Genomic DNA, 18611 nt, shown 5'->3' with positions numbered 1-18611 from the left:
GTTATTGTTCACATGTCTTTTTGGTGTACATGTGTAATGACTCCAGTAGAAAAAAACAAATGTGTAGGAAAATAGATACAAACACATACTAAATTGAACTCAAAGTTTACACTTTTAATTGTTATGTCTGTAAAGCGTTGTAGGACTTTAATGTTGCTATTTAAGCAAGTGAAATATATAAGTGCACAAATAGGTGGAAATGTCAAATGGATACCATTAAAAATACAATTTTTGGCGTCGGTCAGCATTAGATATTACACCTTTAGTGTTCCAAGCATGCAAAGTGCTAGAAAAAAATGTATTAAACAGATAACAAAATGAATGGTCCGTTTTAAATAGACGTTAAACCTGAAAAAATGCTATTAACCTGTAGATATGAGGTAATCGGCAGGTTAATAGCGTTCTGAACCTGCCTGGCACCGGCACTTAGACAGACACTGGTGTGGGGTTAATGAACTTTACTCCATCTGGCAGTGTTAGGGTTTCAGTCATAAGGGCGGCACCGGCACGGGTCCAGTTACCACTCTGTGTATGGAGAGCGGCGGCTGTAACCGCACCCCTGGCACTAACTGACAGTCAACCCTAATGGTGAACCAGCTCCTCCCTCTGATGCAGGACAGGCCAGTATCGGACAGTGGGTTATGCTCAGCAGGGTCTCCTCTGCTCCGGCAGCTTATTGGTCCTCTCCCTTCTATGGCTCCATCCTTTATGGGTGCTCTGCGGCCTTAGGGGTCCCATGGACAGGGGCCTCTCCTCCCATACCCGTCAGGTTCTCTATCCACTGAAGGTTCAACTAGAAGAAATAACAGCACCAAATTCGAGGACTGTCATCTGAATTCTGGATATCCAGCTCCCACGCGGCCTTGTGAGTATTACTCCATGTCTTGTCCGTTTCCTTCTATTTTAATGTCACAAGGTTTAGAGGGTAGCCAGGTAGCAGGATTATCAGGTACGTTATCAGGGGTGAGAATACGGCAGATGGAGATAATGTAGTAGGTGACGGGATTAGAGATTTGTTGGGGAGACTAAGGGATTTTTTGGCTGGAGGGTGGTAAGCATAATATGGGGCACTAGGCTTCGTTGGTTCCTCCTGGAGTGGTCACAGGTTAGGGCACCGGTGTCGGTATCGGTACAGACGGAGAAAGAAAAGGAGGATAGGATTCATTTGGACGATAGGGCAAAATGTATGTTTGCTTTGAAGGTTCCCTGGGTGTTCACCTTAAAAAAAAGGTAAGGTAAAAAATTTGGATACATGAATATGTAAAAAAATTTTTCCTTGCTACTGCTGGAAAAATTTAAGTTAGATAAGTGGAAAAAGGATGATAGCAAAAAAGAAGTGGAAGAGAAGTGCAGATGGGGCTTGATCCCGCAGACTTTCATTAACTGTATGCAAGCATTTGTGATCTTAGCTAGTGTTATTGACGAGAAGGCAACCAAACATTGTCGCACTCTCTTTTGCTATATGGATTCTAGTGGTGAGGCACACAGGGTGTAAGGGGACCGGGAGTTGTTGAGATATGATGAACAGTTTTGTCAGAGGAAAGCCATTCACCCGGCCAATACGACTTGGGACTAAAAGGACACTTGCCTTTGGTTGCACGTGATGGCCCCAACTAGATTTGGCCATTCCTTTCAAGAGGGAGGGGGTGGTTCTGCCGACCAGCCATGATGTCAAGAAGCTGGTTATCAATCCAGGCAAGTGGTTCCGCAGAAGCCAGGGGTTGGCAATTTAATGAAAGCCAGTGCAAGTTTGGGTCTAGTTGCAAGTTCAAGCACCTCTGATCACATTGTAATGGATCATTGCCGTACAATGTTTTAAAAAGGCAAGGGAAAGGCAGCTTCTAGTGATCCTCAAGGGAGTGATGCTGGTGAAGTTAACACAATGCTTCCTTATCTAAATTGGATTATAAATCGGGAGAAAGCGGATTTGTTGATAACGAGTTTCGATGAGGGTTTTAGGATTCTGTGCCCCCGTTTAAAATTCATTGCCTTAAGAACTTAAAATCCGAGTACCAGCATTCAGCGGTGATATCAGAGAAGCTGGTCCATTTGATACTCCTCCGCTCACAGATCTGCTAATTTATCAATTAAGAATTGTCCCTAAAAAGGAGCCGAACAAGTTTCGGTTGATTCATCATCTTTCCTATCCTCGGGGTTTGTCAGTTAATGATGGTATTGAGCAGAGCTTTGCTCTGTGGCATACTCATCCTTTGTTGAGGTGGGTTAGTAGGTTTGGAAAAGGTGCTTTATTGACTAAGACAGATGTGGAATAGGCCTTTAGATTGTTGCCACTTCATCCCTACAGTGAATTGTTATTGGGATGTTTTTGGAACATTGCTTACCAATGGTATGTTCTCTTTCTTGTTCATTGTTTAAATCTTTTAGTACCTTTTTTGCAGTGAGTAGTTCTCGATGTTTCAGGTTCTGAATCCATTATACCCTATTTAGATGATTCTTTGTGTATCGTCCCTAAGGGCTCCACACTGTGTGGATCAATTCTTGGGACCATAGAATGATGCTAGGTGCTTTGGAGTTCCACTGGCTCCTGGTAAGATGTAGGGGGAAGCTATGTGTACAGTATTTGTTTTCTGGGCATTGTTATCGACGCTGAAAAACGGGAGTTTCGTCTTTCGGTAGAGAAGATAATTGCATTGAGGTTGGAGGTTGCGAGGGCACGTTGTTTGAAAAATCTCACTCTGAGGGAGGTTCAATCCCTTCTGGGCAAGCTTAATTTTGCTTCTAGGATAATGCCCAAGGAAAGAGTTTTTTTCTCGCAGGCTAGCTAGTGCGAAAGTAGGAGTTAAGGCTCCTCATCATTATGTGCACTTGTCAAGTAAGCATAAGTCAGATCTAGCAGTTTGGGTGAATTTTTGGAACATTACAACGTCCGGTCTTTGTTGATAGATGAAGTAGTTGACAATTTTGAGCATGATTTGTTTAGGACCTGTATATAGTTTTAGTTTGTCTAGTTTTAGTTTAAAGAATGTATGCAGTGACTAAGGACGTAACCGTCTGAAACGCGTATGCGATCACTCTCTTTTTATGGATTTGCAATAAAGAAGAACTTTTTATGAGGACCCAGTGCTGGATGTACCTTCCTTTTCTCTTTGTAAATTTACTTGAAAAAATTAAAAATTACTGCTACATTTTTATACCTTATAAAATGCTCACTAAATAAAACAACACTTTACAAATGGTGCTGATGTAAAGCAGACATGAGGGAAATGTTATTTATTAATGTTTTTGTGTGGTATTACTATTGGGATTAAAGGGATAGTCATTCAAATTTTGAAAATAGCAATTTTTAAAACATTTTTGTAAAATTTCTGATATTTTTATAAATAAACGCAAAACATATCAACCTAAATTTACCATTATTAAAAAGTATCACGTGTCACAAAAAAAACAGACTTAAAATCAATGGGATATGTTGAAGTATTCCATAGTTATTACTACATAAAGTAACACTGGTCATATTTCAAAAAATTGGTCCAGTCACTAAGGGGTTAAGGCATCTCACGTGTCAGGTGTTCAGATTTCAATTGCTGATTAACTCTCTCGCTTTCAGTGGGAATGTTTCCGGATGTTGGCTCCATTGGATTGGAGTGCCCTCCGCAGGTATTGGACCTTGGTTTCCCTGATTAGGTCATCTCTTTCTGGTAATACATAGGTAGCGTATCCGTCGGTTTGGAAACTCTGGGAGAAGTGGTTAGCATCATTTGGTAGAGCAGTCTCAGAAGATCAGGTAGGCAAATTGTTTCTGTGGCTGAGAAGGGGGGCGTTCGAAAAATGGTCTTTTGCGAAGGTTAATCGCTTGATTTCGGGTTTAGCTTTTGGATTTAAATTGCGGGGTTAGAGAGATTTGACAAAGAACTTCTTGGTGAAACAGGCCCTAAAGGGCTTACAGAGGGGCGGGTCTCTAAGGGGTGGGAAGCATCCTGTTTCCTTTTGTTTGCTAGAATGTTCGGGTAAAGAATTGTCAACAGTTAGCAGTAGTGATGGGCGAGCACTAAAATGCTCGGGTGCTCGATGCTCGGGTCACCCGAGCAACGAGCCCAATGTAAGTCTATGGGAAACTCGAGCATTTTTCCGGCGCCCCCCCCCCCCCCGGTGGTCTGCAGAGGGCCTAAAAATTGCACAAATCGATGGGAACAGTGCTCAAATGACATGGGAACAGCATGGGGAAGACCCCTGGAAGCATTTCTGAGCCCCAGGTCACTGCTGTGAACAATGTTGTCAGAGGTATTACGCCACTTTTACGGACTCACAATAAAACATACAAAAACGAAACCAAAATGGATTTTCCTGGGAAATGTGTTAAGGAACATCCTTTCCAGGGTAATGACTTGTATATAAAGCAAAATAAATAACCGAAAACAAAAATACTCCTCCACACCTTGCGCTATGTTCACATTTAGCATTTTTGATGCATTTTTGCACTTTTGCATTGCTTTCAACTGTGACAAATGCATTCACCAGGAAATGTAGTTTTAACATTTTACAACCTTATCTGGCCATGTGGTGTGTGAGATATCATCAGACACATCCTGTTTCATTTATGAAGGAGGGACTCTGAAAGTAACAAAGCCTATTTTTATAGGGCCATCAGGCAGCCTTTACTATTCTTAAAGGGCCAGCAGTCAGCCCTCACTATTCTTAGAGAGCCATCAGCCGGCTATGTTTTATTGTTCCCATTACTAAAAAGTGCGTCTCCTATACTGTTATTGCGTATGCAGTGAGTGGCATGGCTGCCCAAAATTTGGACGCACCCCAATAACACTTTGAAAATTTGGATGCACCCCAATAACCCCGCGCCTCAGGGCCTGTGCGATGGGAGGATCTGAGAAAATTCTCCCAGAACTTTGACAGTGTTCCCCTGCCTCTGCTGGATTGAAGTTGTGTCTCTCTCGCCTGTACTCTTTGGTTGTCCAAGGAAGTGTGCCCTCTGCCGCCAGCGTTTTCAGATGGGAATTTTTTAATAGTTCCGCAACAAGGGCCTTCTGTTACCGTCCCATTTTGTAGACCTGTCCGCCTCAGGAAAAAGAGATATAAAGTTCTCCTTGTAACGTGGGTCTAGAAGTGTCACCAACCAGTAATGACTGTCACCCAAAATTTTGAGAAAGCGAGGGTCATGGGAAAGGCAGCGTAACATAAACTCAGCCATGCGTGCCAGACTGCTAACAGGCAAGACTTCCTGGTCCTCACCAAGAGGATGACTGACCATGCTCTCCTCCTCCTCTCTGTCCTCAGGATCCACGCTGAACAGACGGTATGACAGTTGTGCAGATAGTACCGTCTACAGCGCATGAAACTAGCTCCTGTTCTTCCTCCTCCTCCTCTTCCTCATTGTCATCCAATCCACGTTGGGATGAGATGAGTCTGGGCTGTGTGTAATCACCCTGTATGGTTCCTTGCTCTATCTCATCATGCTCCGCCTGCAATGCATCCTCTTTGATTGTGAGCAGAGAGCGTTTCAGAAGACAGAGAAGCGGGATGGTGACGCTAATTATGGTGTCATCGCCACTCACTATCTTGGTGGTGTCCTCAAAGTTTTGGAGGATGGTACATATGTCTGACATCCATGTCCACTCCTGAGGTCTTATGTGTGGAGTCTGAACTGAATACTGATGGCCTTGTTGATGCTGGTACTCAACAACTGCCCTCTTCTGCTCACAAATCCTTCCCAACATCTGGAGTGTAGAGTTCCAACACGTGGGGACATCACACACCAGTCTGTGAGCCGAAAGCTGCAAACGCTGCCGAAACACGGCAAGGGCGGCGGAAGCTGTAGGTGACTTTCTAAAATGGGCACACAGGCGGCGTACTTTAACAAGCAGATCCGGTAGCTCTGGGTAGGACTTGAGTAACTGCTTAACCACGAGGTTAAGCACATGGGCCAGGCATGGTACGTGTGTGAGCTCGCCTCGCCTCAGAGCCGCCACCAGGTTACGACTATGCCTGGCTGTAGGTTCAGCGGTGTGAGCCACAGATCTGCCTGATCTTTCAGAGCTGTCCACAACTATTCAGCATTGTGCGGTTTGTCACCTAAGCATATTAACTTCAGCACAGCCTGTTGCCGCTTGGCCGAGGCAGTGCTGCAGTGCTTCCAGCTTGTGACTGATGTGGTCATTTCGGAGATGGAGGCTGAAGAGGAGGAGGAGGCTGAGGAGGATGAGGTGCAGGAGCTGTAGACTGTGGGGACAACCCTGATTGACCTAGGGCCCGCAATCCTTGGCGTCGGGAGGACGTGTTCCGCTCCAAGGTCCGACTAGGTCCCGGCTTCCACTATGTTAACCCAGTGTGCCGTCATGGTTAGGTGGACTTTCCCGGTAACTGCGTTGTTGAGGGCATGGCTTGTGTAATGCGGGAAAGGCTCACCGGGAGAAGTAGTGGCGGTTGGGGACCGAGTACCGAGAGATGGCCTCCGCCATCAGGTTGCGGAATGCTTCTGTCTCCAAAAGCCTAAAAGGCAAAATATCGAGCCCAAGCAGTCATGAAATGTGGGAATTTAGTAGTGTGGCCTGTGGGGCGTTGGCTGCGTATTTGCGCTTGCCTTCCAAGGACTGGGGTATGGATAACTAAGCTCTGCGCTGGGACAAGGACGTGGACATGCTTCCTGATGCTGCTACTTGAGAGTGTGCAATGACAGGTGCAGGGCAGGAGGCATCTTCGCATGCACCATGGACAAGGGATTGGCTTGCATGCACAACAGCGGAAGAAGCAGTGGTGCCACCCACAGACACTGTTCCTCGACTCTGGGGTTCGGCCCACAAAGTCGGGTGCTTTGCTGCCATGTGCCTGATCATGCCGGTGGTGGTCAGGCTGCTAGTTTTGCATCCCCTGCTGATGCTGGCCTGGCAGATGGTGCAAATGGCCTTTTTGGGGTTGTCCGCAGAGTCTTTTAAAAACAACCAGACTCGGGAAGACCTAACAGTTGTACTGGTAACTTCCTTCATGTTGATGTTACGGGGAATGGTTGCCTGCCTTCTTTCTGCGGCCACCACACTGCTTCTTCCTGCCTGTTGGGGTGCTCTGCCTCCCTCCCCCTGTGTGCTGCTGTCCTCGCTCTGCATGTCCTCCTGCCAGGTTGGGTCAGTTACTATATCATCCATCACCTCGTCTTCCAGTTCCGCACCCTGTTCCTCCTCCTGACTTTCTGGCAATTGTGTCTCATCATCATCCACCTCTTGTGATACTTTCCCTTTCACCTTTGTGTGACCGTGGGTGCTCAAATATTTCGGCATCGCTACATGCTATCTCCTCTTGCCCAGCTTCAAGTGGTCCTGGCGAGAGGCCCAAATCTATAAATGGAAAAGTGAACAGCTCTTCGGAGTGTCCAAGTGTGTGATCAGTTGTCTCCGGGCACTCAGCATGGTGGGAGAAAGGAGGATCAGGGTGAGGAATATGCAGTCCAGACTCACGGCTACTGAGACTTGACCGTGTGGAAGACAGGGTGGCGGTGGTGGTGGTGGTGGCAAAGTGACTGGAAGCATTTTCCGCTATCCAACCAACAACCTTTTGACACTGCTCTGGGTTCAATAGTGGTGTGCTGCAGTCCCCTAGGAATTGGGATGTGAAGGTCGGATGAGAAAATGTGGGTGTTTGTTGTGGCACAATTTTAGCTTGCCCATGGCCTCGGCCTCTGCATGCACCATCACCATCGCCATCAAGTCCAGTTCCCCCTCCCTTGCCAAGCACCTTGCCCATTTCAAATGGAGGACAATACCTTCCACGCTCACTACAAATGGCTGAATTTGGAGCGAAGTTATATGTAATCAGTGTGACGGAAAAAACACAGTTTTAAATACCTGGCCTGTAGGTAACTATTTTGAACAGCAAACCAGTGTCAAAAATTGTGCTGACACACTGAAAAAAAATAGAATGGAGGCCAGAAATGGCTGAATTTTCAGAAAACGTATATGTGATCCGTGTGTCGGACAAACCACAGTTTTAAATACCTGGCCTGTAGGTAACTATTTTGAACAGCAAACCAGTGTCAAAAACATTGCTGACACACTGAAAAAAAATTTGAATGGAGGCCAAATATGGCAGTATTTTCAGCGCAATTATATGTGATCCATGTGACGGACAAACCACAATTTTAAATAGCTGGATTTCTAGCGCTGTAATATGGAAAGGACCTGGCTGTATTCTGCAGTGCCAACAAGCAAATGGTGCAGAAAAATGGTGTTCTCTGGATTGCTTTTTAAGCAAATAATGAGGATTAAGATCCAAAAAAAGGTATTCCTGGCCCCTGAGACCTGGGCCTTTGTATAGAAATGTCTAGCAGCAGCAGATGGCAGAACTGGAATGGAGCCTCTTGTGCTATATGGACTGCAGTCTGCTATATACACTGACTACCTGCCTATATACTGTACACTGCCTGCCTGATATCTCTGCAGATGGATTAGTCCTCAGAAGGACTGTTTGTTGAGATGGATATGTGTAATGTACAGTTTTTCTCCCTACACTACCTAATACAGTACACAACCAAATCTCTCCCTAGCTCAGTAGCACCTCTCCCTACACTGCCTGATTGCGGAGTAGACTGACGAGCACAGCGGCGCCAGGTCTGATATAGAGCTGATGATGCTGTGCGGCCAGCCAATCACAGTAATGCCACAACCAACATGGCTGCGGCATTACTATGAGTGGCAGGCAATCCCTGCTCTAAAGAGCGCCAAAAATGCAAGGAGGGGACCCGAGCATCCGCCCAAGCATCTCGCAAGTACTCGGCGAGCTCTGAGCATCTCGAGTACTGAGATGCTCGGGCGAGTACCGAGTACTTACGAGTATACTCGCTCATCACTAGTTAGCAGTTTAAACTTTGAGATCCTGCTTTTTCAGTTGGCTTTTCCGTTGGCCTTCTTCGGTGCTTTAAGGGTAGGTGAACTGATTGCTCCTACGAAGAAGTAGGCAGGAGCCATGTTAGCAGAGACGTGGTCACCACATTCAAAAGGGTGGAATTTTAGATCAGGAAATCAATGACTGATCATATGGGAAAAGGTTGAAAGGTAGTTTTACGTGTTGTTCTCGACTCGGTTATGTGCCCCTTGACAAACCTCAAGCATTTTTTGAGGCTGCGGCCAAAGGCCCCTTACTACGTCATTAAAATGGTTCTTTTCTGTCAAGGTACCAATTTACAAAGATGTTTAGGAGATGCTTGATAGGTTTGGGCTTGACCTAAGCTGTTTGGCACCCCTCATTCTTTCCACATAGGGTCTTCTACGGAAGCTGCGGTCTGCAGTTTGAGTCAAGAAATTGTTCAGCGCATTGGCTCATGGGAATCTCTGTGTTTTTTCATCTTATGTTAGGCCCCAGGGGCTGGTAAAGTTTTGCAGTACAGGATGAGTAGATATTGAAGTTGATAATGATTGTTATTGGTTTGTTGTTGTTTATTGCAGGCTCTTCTCTGTTGATTTGGATTATGGACCACTCATAAGTGTATTGGGGAGCGGTCTGGGTGGACATGAGAAGTGACTTGCCCCCAGGGCCGTGGGGTACTCGGCAGCCGGGCCTTATGGCTGCTTGCGGGGGGGTTATCACGGTGGCTGGCCCGGTCCGTGACCCAGGGCGGTCAGTGCAATGAAAGGGAATTATTTACAAGGGATTTGTCGTGACTCGTGACGCCACCTGTGGTGTCTGGTGAGGATCACCAGCGCTGCAACAGTCCTCTGAGGCAGATGATACGGCAGCTATAGATGGAACGGCTCCCCACCGGTGGAGCAGGCCTCATTGCAGTGTAAAATGAATATATGGAGGTACGCTGGGCGTTGTAGTGCAGGGAGGGAAATGGTGCCGGTGAAAGAAAGGGACGGAGGCAGTTCGATGCAGTCATCCAAGGTTTACTCACAGTTCTTAGACAATCCACAGGTGCACTGTACTGGTGCAAGCCTCCCACGTCGCACTGTGTTCACCGGGCAGGGGTTCAATCCTTCCTCAGGCAGCATAGGAATGCCTGGCAGAACCCAACTTTCATATGTACCTAATTTGACCGTCTTCACACTTGGTCCTTCTCCCTGCTGCCCTGCGCTGCCCGCTCTCAATCCCGCTCGGGTATGCTGAAGTCCTTCCTGTACGTCGGATCCGGGACCAACCTGACCCCCTGGGGATTAGAACGCGGCAACCGATCCCTCTGACACCTGGCAGATTCGGGGCGTACGGGTGCCATACTGCACGCGCCGTACCCCCTGGGATCCCTTTGTATAACGGAGCCTACTCCCTGCTCCCCTTCTGGGCCTCTCCGGCTAGGCCCGCCTCTGGAGCAGAGCTCTTGCAGAGCCTCCGCTCCTCTCCCTTTCCTCCTCAGACTGATCTGACTGAACCCAAGATGGCTTCTCTATTTATACCTCCTTCTACAAGAGCTCCCTTTAACTCCTTCCTCCACCCACACCCACTACTGGTTCCCCCTACCTTTGGGTTCCCCCCACTCCAGCCAGGGTCAGGGCTCAGCGGCTGCGCTCTGCATATTGCCCCTCCAGCCGGCCTGGAGCATTGTAGTGTTGGATGCAGGTGTTTGGGGCTCTGTGCAGCACTCCCTCTTTACCTGAGTGAAGGGAGGCACCACACCTCGGGGTGAGGTGCAGTACCTCTGTGGCGACTGAACCCTCAGGGGCGCCACAGAAGCAAAGGTAGACAGCTCGGTTTCCCCAAGGAGACAGAGGTGATCAGGTGGCTCGGTTTTAGAGGGATGGGGTGGAATAGAGTATTGAAGGATAACCACTGTTTCGTCAGGTTAGATAAGGCCCCGGACATTTTGGCGAAACAAGTGGGGGGTAACGATTTATAGGTTTTCCCATTCAGAGAATAGGTCAGAGACATTAAACACAATATGTTGCATCTCTGGGCATCCTTCTCTGAGATCGTTACAGTGTGATCTAAGATCGTACCACGGAAAAATTGGCAGAACGCTCATTCCGAAAAGTTGAACAAGGCCAAAATAAAAGTTAATCGGGAGATTTCTAATTTTCTCTGCAGGAGTGGGGCGTGGCAGTGAATCATTTTTATTTTGAACATGGTGATGACAGGTTTTGGATGGCTGATAAGGTGCATCTAAATGCAGTGTGTATTGACTTGTGGGCCCTGGTCCTGCAGAGGGGCATGAAACGGACTATGGCTTTGTGGATCAGGTGAATAATATTAAGTAAAACTACAAAGCTCAGCACAATTTCTGCTGTAACACATTCAGCTATCAGTGGTTTGTTCTGGAGAGTACACTGCTATCACTGTATTTACAAATAGAGATTACAAGGCTTTTGAACAAGCACACATCTCGGGGACTGATCTGCTGTGAAAACTGCAGGGCTGGTGATTCATAACTGCATCTCTTCAGAAGATGAGACGGAGAGTGTTACACGCACGCCGCTAGGTTCAGATAGGGGTGAGGCAGGTTACATGAATTCTTTGGAATCCTGGGGGAACCGTTACTCAGGGCGACAATAGACCATGTGCTTCAGCTTCTCTCAGGCACACAGTTGTATTGACCCTCAGGCACAGACACGTAGGTTGTTTCACTTGCTGACCAGACACACTTGACAAAAGTCCTCATAAACGGTAGAAGAGTACCATTTAATAAGAAGCCGCACAGCCAGTGCAAGTTAAGTCTTATGAGCAACAGGCTCCTGTGATAAACAGTACAGTTTCCTTAGCAGCCCCGCAGTTCACAGTCTTCCCAGTAATACAGGATAGCACAGTGCTAATGCAAAGGCACATTAATGAACACAGCATTCTTTACAGCACAGCGAGATGGAGGAGGGGGAGGGTTTGCTGAGGGAGATGATCCCCGTGACACCATTTCTTACAGTCCTTATCTTTCTGCTTGACAATACTCTGCACTGCTAGTTCAAGAACTCTACCTAACCTGTGCTTAGCTTCACTCCTGACTTGAATCCTTTTTACTTGCAGGGGCGCTACTGTGAGATACAGAACACACACGCCACCTTTCTCTTTGGCTCCAGCCAGACAGTAAACAACTTCCTCACAATCCCCCTGGGGCTCTGCTAAAACACTCCCCTTCTCCGGTGACTGTTTTAACCCCTGTAGTTGCTGGATGCTTCTGGAGCACAGCACTTGCTGTCTCATGTGCTTGTGTTACTTCTAATAGTTGCTGAATGCTTTTAAAGCAACAGCACTACTTCTGAATGTCACACTCTGCAAAAGCACTACTTCTGCATGTCACAAGAGGAAGGAAGTGAGCAGTTAACTGCTGTAGAAAAATCAATGGGATGGAGAGAGCTAACTAGGATGTTAAGAGTTAACCCATGTCCTGGAATGTAACTACTAGCACACTCATGGAAATGAGCTGTACACTATAAAACATAGAGTTCTAGATGCAAAAGACTGACAGCAGATACAAAAAGCAAGTCAATTGCAACTTGCTTATTTCATGCTATCTAACTAAGTAAAGCAATTTAAGATCTTGAAAATATCCATTTAAGCATTACAAATTTTTGCAAACAACTATTCAACACTTTTAACTCTCTTCTCCGCCCTCCACTGCCCCCTCCGACCTCCGTCATCTCTGGTGAGGTGGTTTGCCACACACTTCAAAAACGAGATTGACCAAACAAGGCAAGTCTTTACTGTCCAACCATCACAACCCATTTGTTTTCCAGAACATTGCCCTTCCCTCATAACCTCCCTTTCCAACATCACGAAAGAAGGTCTTTGGAGAGGAGACACGGCCTTACTTGTCTCCTCTCCAAATCACACCTCACCACTTGTGCACTTGACCTCACCCCATCCCACCTCCTCCCTAACCTCAACCCCACACTCATCCCTTCCCTAACCCGTCTCTTCAACTTATCACTAACTTCTGGTACCTTCCCCGCTGCCTTCAAACATGCCACAATCACACCCATCCTCAAAAAGCCATCGCTCGACCCAACCACCTTGTCAAGTTACCGCCCCATATCGCTGCTTCCATTTGCCTCCAAACTCCTTGAGCAACACGTTCATGGTGAACTTTCCTCCCACTTCTCATCTAACTCTCTCTTCGACAACCGACAATCCGGCTTCTGCCCCCACCATTCCACCGAAACTGCCCTTACCAAAATTACTAATGACTTACTTACAGCCAAAGCTAACAGACAATTCTCTGTACTCCTTCTTGACCTGTCTTCTGCTTTCAACAGCTGTAACTACTCGGTGCTCGGCCCGAGTATACTCGGCGAAAGGGTTAACAAAACATACTCACTTATCACTACTCTGAACTAATCTCCCTAGATTCCCTTAGGTAATCTCCGGTCCACCCAAGACCTCCTTCTCTCCTCCACACTTATTCATTCATCACCCAATCGCCTCCAAGATTTCTCCCTTATATCCCCCGTCCTCTGGAATTCTGTGCCTCAACACATCCGATTATCCACCACACCTGAATCCTTCAGATGGAACCTGAAAACCCATCTCTTCAAACAAGCTTACAGCCTGCCATGACCTTGCCTGCTGCCACCTCAACAACACCGGAGGTACTGCAACCCCCCAACCTACTGTCTCCTTCCCCGTTCCTGTAGAACGTAAGCCCGCAAGGGCAGGGTCCTCTTCCCTCTGTACCAGTTTATCATTGTTATGTTGTTTACTGTAAGTGATATCTGTATTTAGTATGTAACCCCTTCTCATGTACAGCCCATGGAATCAATGGCGCTATATAAAGAAATAATAATACTTATACACTGTTCACATTACATTGTAATCATCTTTGCTGACATCTGTGGCTCCTAATATGTCCTGCTCACGCTTGCTTGCCATTCAGAGTAGCCCATTTCCTTTGGTCCTCATTGCTGTGTTATCGCCCTCGGTGCGTGTGTACACCCAAACCTGTATTTTAGTGGATCCATTTCATTAGGTGAGCCTAACATTCTCCTTTCTGAATATTAGTCTTATGCTTTGGGTTTCAGCATCTTTTTTTATGGGTGTTCATAGTTTTAACCTTACAGAACCTGCCTGTTTAGGTGATGAGCGAGCATGTTCTGTTAACTCTTTTGGCAAGCATGCTCGGGTGTAATGTGTGAGTCACTCCGTGTGCATGATTTGCGACTGTTTGACAGCTTTATTACATGTGAGGAATGCCTAAGAAACAGGTATTCCTCACATGTATTAAAACTGTCAAATAGTCACAAATCATGCACACGGAGTGACTCAAATGACGCGCCCCTGGGCCTGTGCCGCGCAGCGTTGCACGCGCGGGAGCCTACCCGGATCCGGATCAGATAGGGGTAGTAGTCTCGTGGCGGTGACCCGGTCCGTGCCCAGGGAGTCAAACTGAGTGGCAGTATTTAGCAGTAGATGTTAGAATGTTCGACTACGCCACCCGTTGAATGTGGTTATGAAACCGCCGCTGCAGGGCGGACCGCTGAGGCCGGTGGCAAGGTTGTGCAGCGTAGCTGGTAGAACCCCCAACGGGAGGGGTATGGCCTCAGGGCAACCGACGTGTTTGAAGGGGGGTAGCAGGAACCACTCAGAGACGGTGCGGTGTAGTTCTGGGTCTTTACTGGTGACAAGGTAGACCCTCCCGGAGTACTGGCTAGCGATCGGGGCCTGGTCAGTCCGTGAGCTGATGGGATCTCCCCTGGCCAGGCGGAGTTGTAGGCCTCCCCAACTAATCGTACTCTTCTGGCTACCTTGCTAGAGGCGGGTAAAAGTAGCCCACGTCCCTGAGTGTACCGTGTGGTGCTCACCCGTATGGCCGGTGACTCGGGGCCTTTTGTTAGCTTCCGCTCCACGTCGCGATGCTGGTCCCTTGCGTGTGACCGTGCCTTCGGGTTTCTTGGCCAGAGGACCTGAAATCCCCTGCCGGGCGGTTTCTGCTGCTGGGTAAGAATTAGTCCCCACAGCCTCGGACTCCGGGTCCGGTAAGAACTCTTCAATCAGGGCGAGCTCTACAGCTTCCAGCCCCTGATCTCTTTTAGCACAGCTCCCACAGAGCTCCTGATCTTTTTTGTTCCTAAAGCTGCTCCACTACAGACCAGACTGTGTCTCTGTCTGTGTTCTCTGCTCTTTCTTCCTAACCCTGCCTCAGCCCTAGTTTTATATAGGGGAAGTTCTTCCCCTCCCAGGACTGGACAGGAGGTGTGGCATGCATAGGATGTCTGACCAGGAAACCTCCCACCTGCTCACAGACGTAATATTGCTATTACTGTGGAAACCAGACCCCTGGGGTGCCACACAAACATAACACCCGAGCACACCGAAGATACTCGGAAAACACCCGAGCATGCTCGTAAATCTCGAGTAATGAGCATGCTCACTCATCACTAGTGATGAGTCGTCATTCTCTGATGTTTCTCAAGTTGATGCAAGGGATTAAAGAACCAATGGGCTATCATGTTCAAGAGACTGTATTGGCTGATGGTGCTGCCTTTTTGGCTACTTAGCATAGTGGTAGCACTGGCAGAAGTGGTGGAGCAATGACTCAGTAAGGAGTGGAAGGGGGCCTCTGGGTCATATGTGACCAGCAGCCACCTGCTCGTTGAAAATTGTGATAAGCTGAGTACAGTGCTTATCCTGGTTATATGCAAATTTTAACTCCCTTTGGGAAGCAGGGAAAATACACCCCATTTTACTGTTCTAGAGAGAGATCTAAAACCATGGCTATCCAATAGCAAAACCCTTTGCTTTATGTCAGTACATAAGCAACCAAGCCAGCAGCTTGTCACGCTGCCTGGTATGACGAAGGTCTCAGTTGTTTAATTCTTTGTTCGCGCTGCATTGGTTGGAAATAGCCAGCGTTGTCATCGCATCATCATAATCATCACAATAAGTGTTAGCCTCATCCTCTATTGGTGTCAGTGACAACTCTATGTCGTCTTCCACATCCGACTCCTCTTCTTCTCGTTCTCTTGGTTCCTTATACTCCTGCTTGAGTAAGCAACACACCTCACTGATGAGCTATCAGTGTCTCAGTGTCTGTTCTCAAAATAACCCATTTTCTGAATCATTGGCATCACCCCGTTGCTTGTACAGGTGGTCCAACATATGCAAGGGGGAACTTCAGGGAGTTGGAACATCATAGGTCAATTGATGCAAAGGCAGACCATTTTGTTGCTTCAAGTCCAAGAGGGCATTTCTAGCGACATATCTTAAACTATTGCTAAAAAGTGCAGACACTCATCTCCTGGCCAGGGGCACCACGTTCTTCAAACCGCAATATGTTTTTAAAAGATGTTACACCAACAAATTTATGAAGAACACTAGACATAATTGAATCGATCTGCATAGGATCGAGTTCTAGTTGAATTTCCTGAAATTTCCGTTTTTACACAAATTCAAACACTTTGAAATTTGTAAAAAAAAAATCCCACACTGCCGAAACATCTTAGAACAGGCAAATGTCATTTTGTGTTGCTGCACAGGTTTCCATATAATGTCCTGCCGCTATGACATTTTACGGATTATCAGAGCTTGTACAGTGGAGGTCAGTACCGGGGCCATCACAGATTAACAGTTCTGTACAGCAGAGTAATTTTCCATCTCCAGAGTCACTGGATAAATCTCTCTCTTCTGTAGAGTGTAAGCTTTTATGGTCAGCGGGATCCACTTGCTCTCTTGTAGAATGTAAGCTCTTATGATTACCAGGGTCCTCTCTCCTGTAGAGTGCAAGCACTTATGGTCAGCGGGGTCCTCTCTCTCTCCTGTGGAGTGTAAGCTCTTATGATTACCAGGGTCCTCTCTCCTGTAGAGTGCAAGCACTTATGGTCAGCGGGGTCCTCTCTCTCTCCTGTAGAGTGTAAGCTCTTATGATTACCAGGGTCCTCTCTCCTGTAGAGTGCAAGCTCTTATGGTCAGCAGGGTCAAAAATTTGTGTCAGTCTCAAAACTTTTGACCTCGACTGTATTATCTTATGTGTAATGCATGAAGGAAACAAAACACAGGTTCTCCCTCTTCGATAAACTTTAGCCTTGCCTTGCCTTGGTTTTCAGTATATCATATAATATTATCAAAGCTATCAATGTTAACTATCGTATCAGTTATTTTGTACATTTTAAGAACTTAATATAAGTTGTATAAGTTTTAACATGAAATGTAATTGTTAAAACTTTATGATCATTAAAACCATTAAAGTTCATTGTATCTTAATTGTTTTCATTCCTGGGAGTCGTCATACATCGTAGACTCAAATCTCTGGGGCAAATTTCTAGTACATAAATATTCTATATATCCTTGTTTTTTTTCATTGTCATTAAGCTAAACAATCATTTAAGACATGTATGAGCTTCACAGCTTTACTTCTTCATGAAAGACAATATCAGTTTCTATTCAGTGTTTTTGAATGGAGACAATAAACCTCACCGTCACTGAATTCGTTCTCCTCGGCTTCCATGAGCTTCCAGACTGCCAGCTGCTTTTCTTTTTCATATTTCTGGTCATTTATGTTGCAACGTTACTTGGAAATTCATTAACAATTGGTTTGTTTTGCTTTGATCCTCACTTCCACAGTCCCATGTATATTCTCCTGTGTAACATGTCTGTATTGGATATGTCCTTCACCTCAATGGTTCTTCCAAAGTTATTGGACATCTTTCTAACTGGAAACAATGTCATCTCCTACCATGGTTGTATCGCTCAGGTTTTCTTTTTTGTGGTGCTAATGGTGTCAGAATATCTAATCTTGGCTGCCATGGCTTACGATCGTTACGTGGCCATCTGTCATCCCCTACGTTACTCTTATTTCATGAGTCTATCATTCTGCTTCTGGTTGGTATGGACATCTTGGAGTATAGGAGTCCTTGATGGCTTTCTTTATGCCTTCCTAATTTCATCTTGTACATTTTGTAGGTCAAATGAAGTAGACCATCTCTTCTGTGATATGAAGCCTCTAATGATGCTTTCTTGTAGTGAGACCAAAACTATAGAGATGGTAATACTGGGCCCGAGTGCCATCATTGGCTTTGTCCCCTCAGTCATGACCTTGGTGTCCTACATCTATATCATCTCTACCATCTTGAAGATTAACTCTAAAGAAGGAAGACACAAAACTTTCTCCACCTGCTCCTCACACCTCACAGTCATCCTCTTGTTTTACGGAACGGTCCTCGGCATGTACATGAGGCCAAAGTCCAGCTATTCCATGGACCAGGACAAGCTGTTTGCCATATTGTATGCCGGAGTCATTCCAATGCTCAACCCTCTCATTTACAGCTTGAAAAATCAGGAGGTGAAGAAAGCTCTGTGCCGAGTAAAGAAACGCATGCTTAGATACCCAAAGTCCAGAAGCTTTTGTTGATGGAACAGCTGCCATAGTACTACAGAGGCAAAGTCTCCTTTGGGTTTTACTTTCCTCTAGCACAGACAATCAGCCCAAATTCCAGAATTTCCCATTGATGCTTGGAAAAAAACAAAAAACATTGATCACCAATCCACTGAAGGTGATAAATGAATGCTTAGAGGCTCACTGGTGGGACCCCTATGACTAGATCTGCAGTCATGCAGTAAGGTGAACTGTAATTGCAGCAGTGGTCAGGTCTGACGCTCCTTTTAATGTCTATGGGACTGTTTCTATCTGTCCCATGGACATTGAATGGAGCAGCAGTGCAGGTGCCTTACTTCCAATTCAAGTAATCTTCTGAGTGAGGAGGATTGATGGGTTTAGGACTCTCTTTCTGGAGATTGGTGAG

At 46.3% G+C, this 18611-nt stretch overlaps 1 protein-coding gene across 1 annotated transcript; it reads left to right on the top strand.

Moving 5' to 3' along the window:
* The first annotated feature begins 17266 nt into the window (after positions 1–17266).
* LOC141271587 (olfactory receptor 9G19-like) lies at positions 17267–18220 on the top strand. The gene has a single exon (XM_073681632.1). It carries the CDS (start codon positions 17267–17269, stop codon positions 18218–18220), a length of 954 nt encoding a protein of 317 aa, XP_073537733.1.
* The last annotated feature ends 391 nt before the right edge of the window (positions 18221–18611 follow it).

The sequence above is a fragment of the Phyllobates terribilis genome, unplaced genomic scaffold, assembly GCF_046119375.1.
Source record: "Phyllobates terribilis strain yellow unplaced genomic scaffold, ASM4611937v1 Scaffold_5__5_contigs__length_657084704, whole genome shotgun sequence".
Taxonomy (NCBI): domain Eukaryota; kingdom Metazoa; phylum Chordata; class Amphibia; order Anura; family Dendrobatidae; genus Phyllobates; species Phyllobates terribilis.
This window is presented reverse-complemented; position numbering and strand designations above follow the sequence as displayed.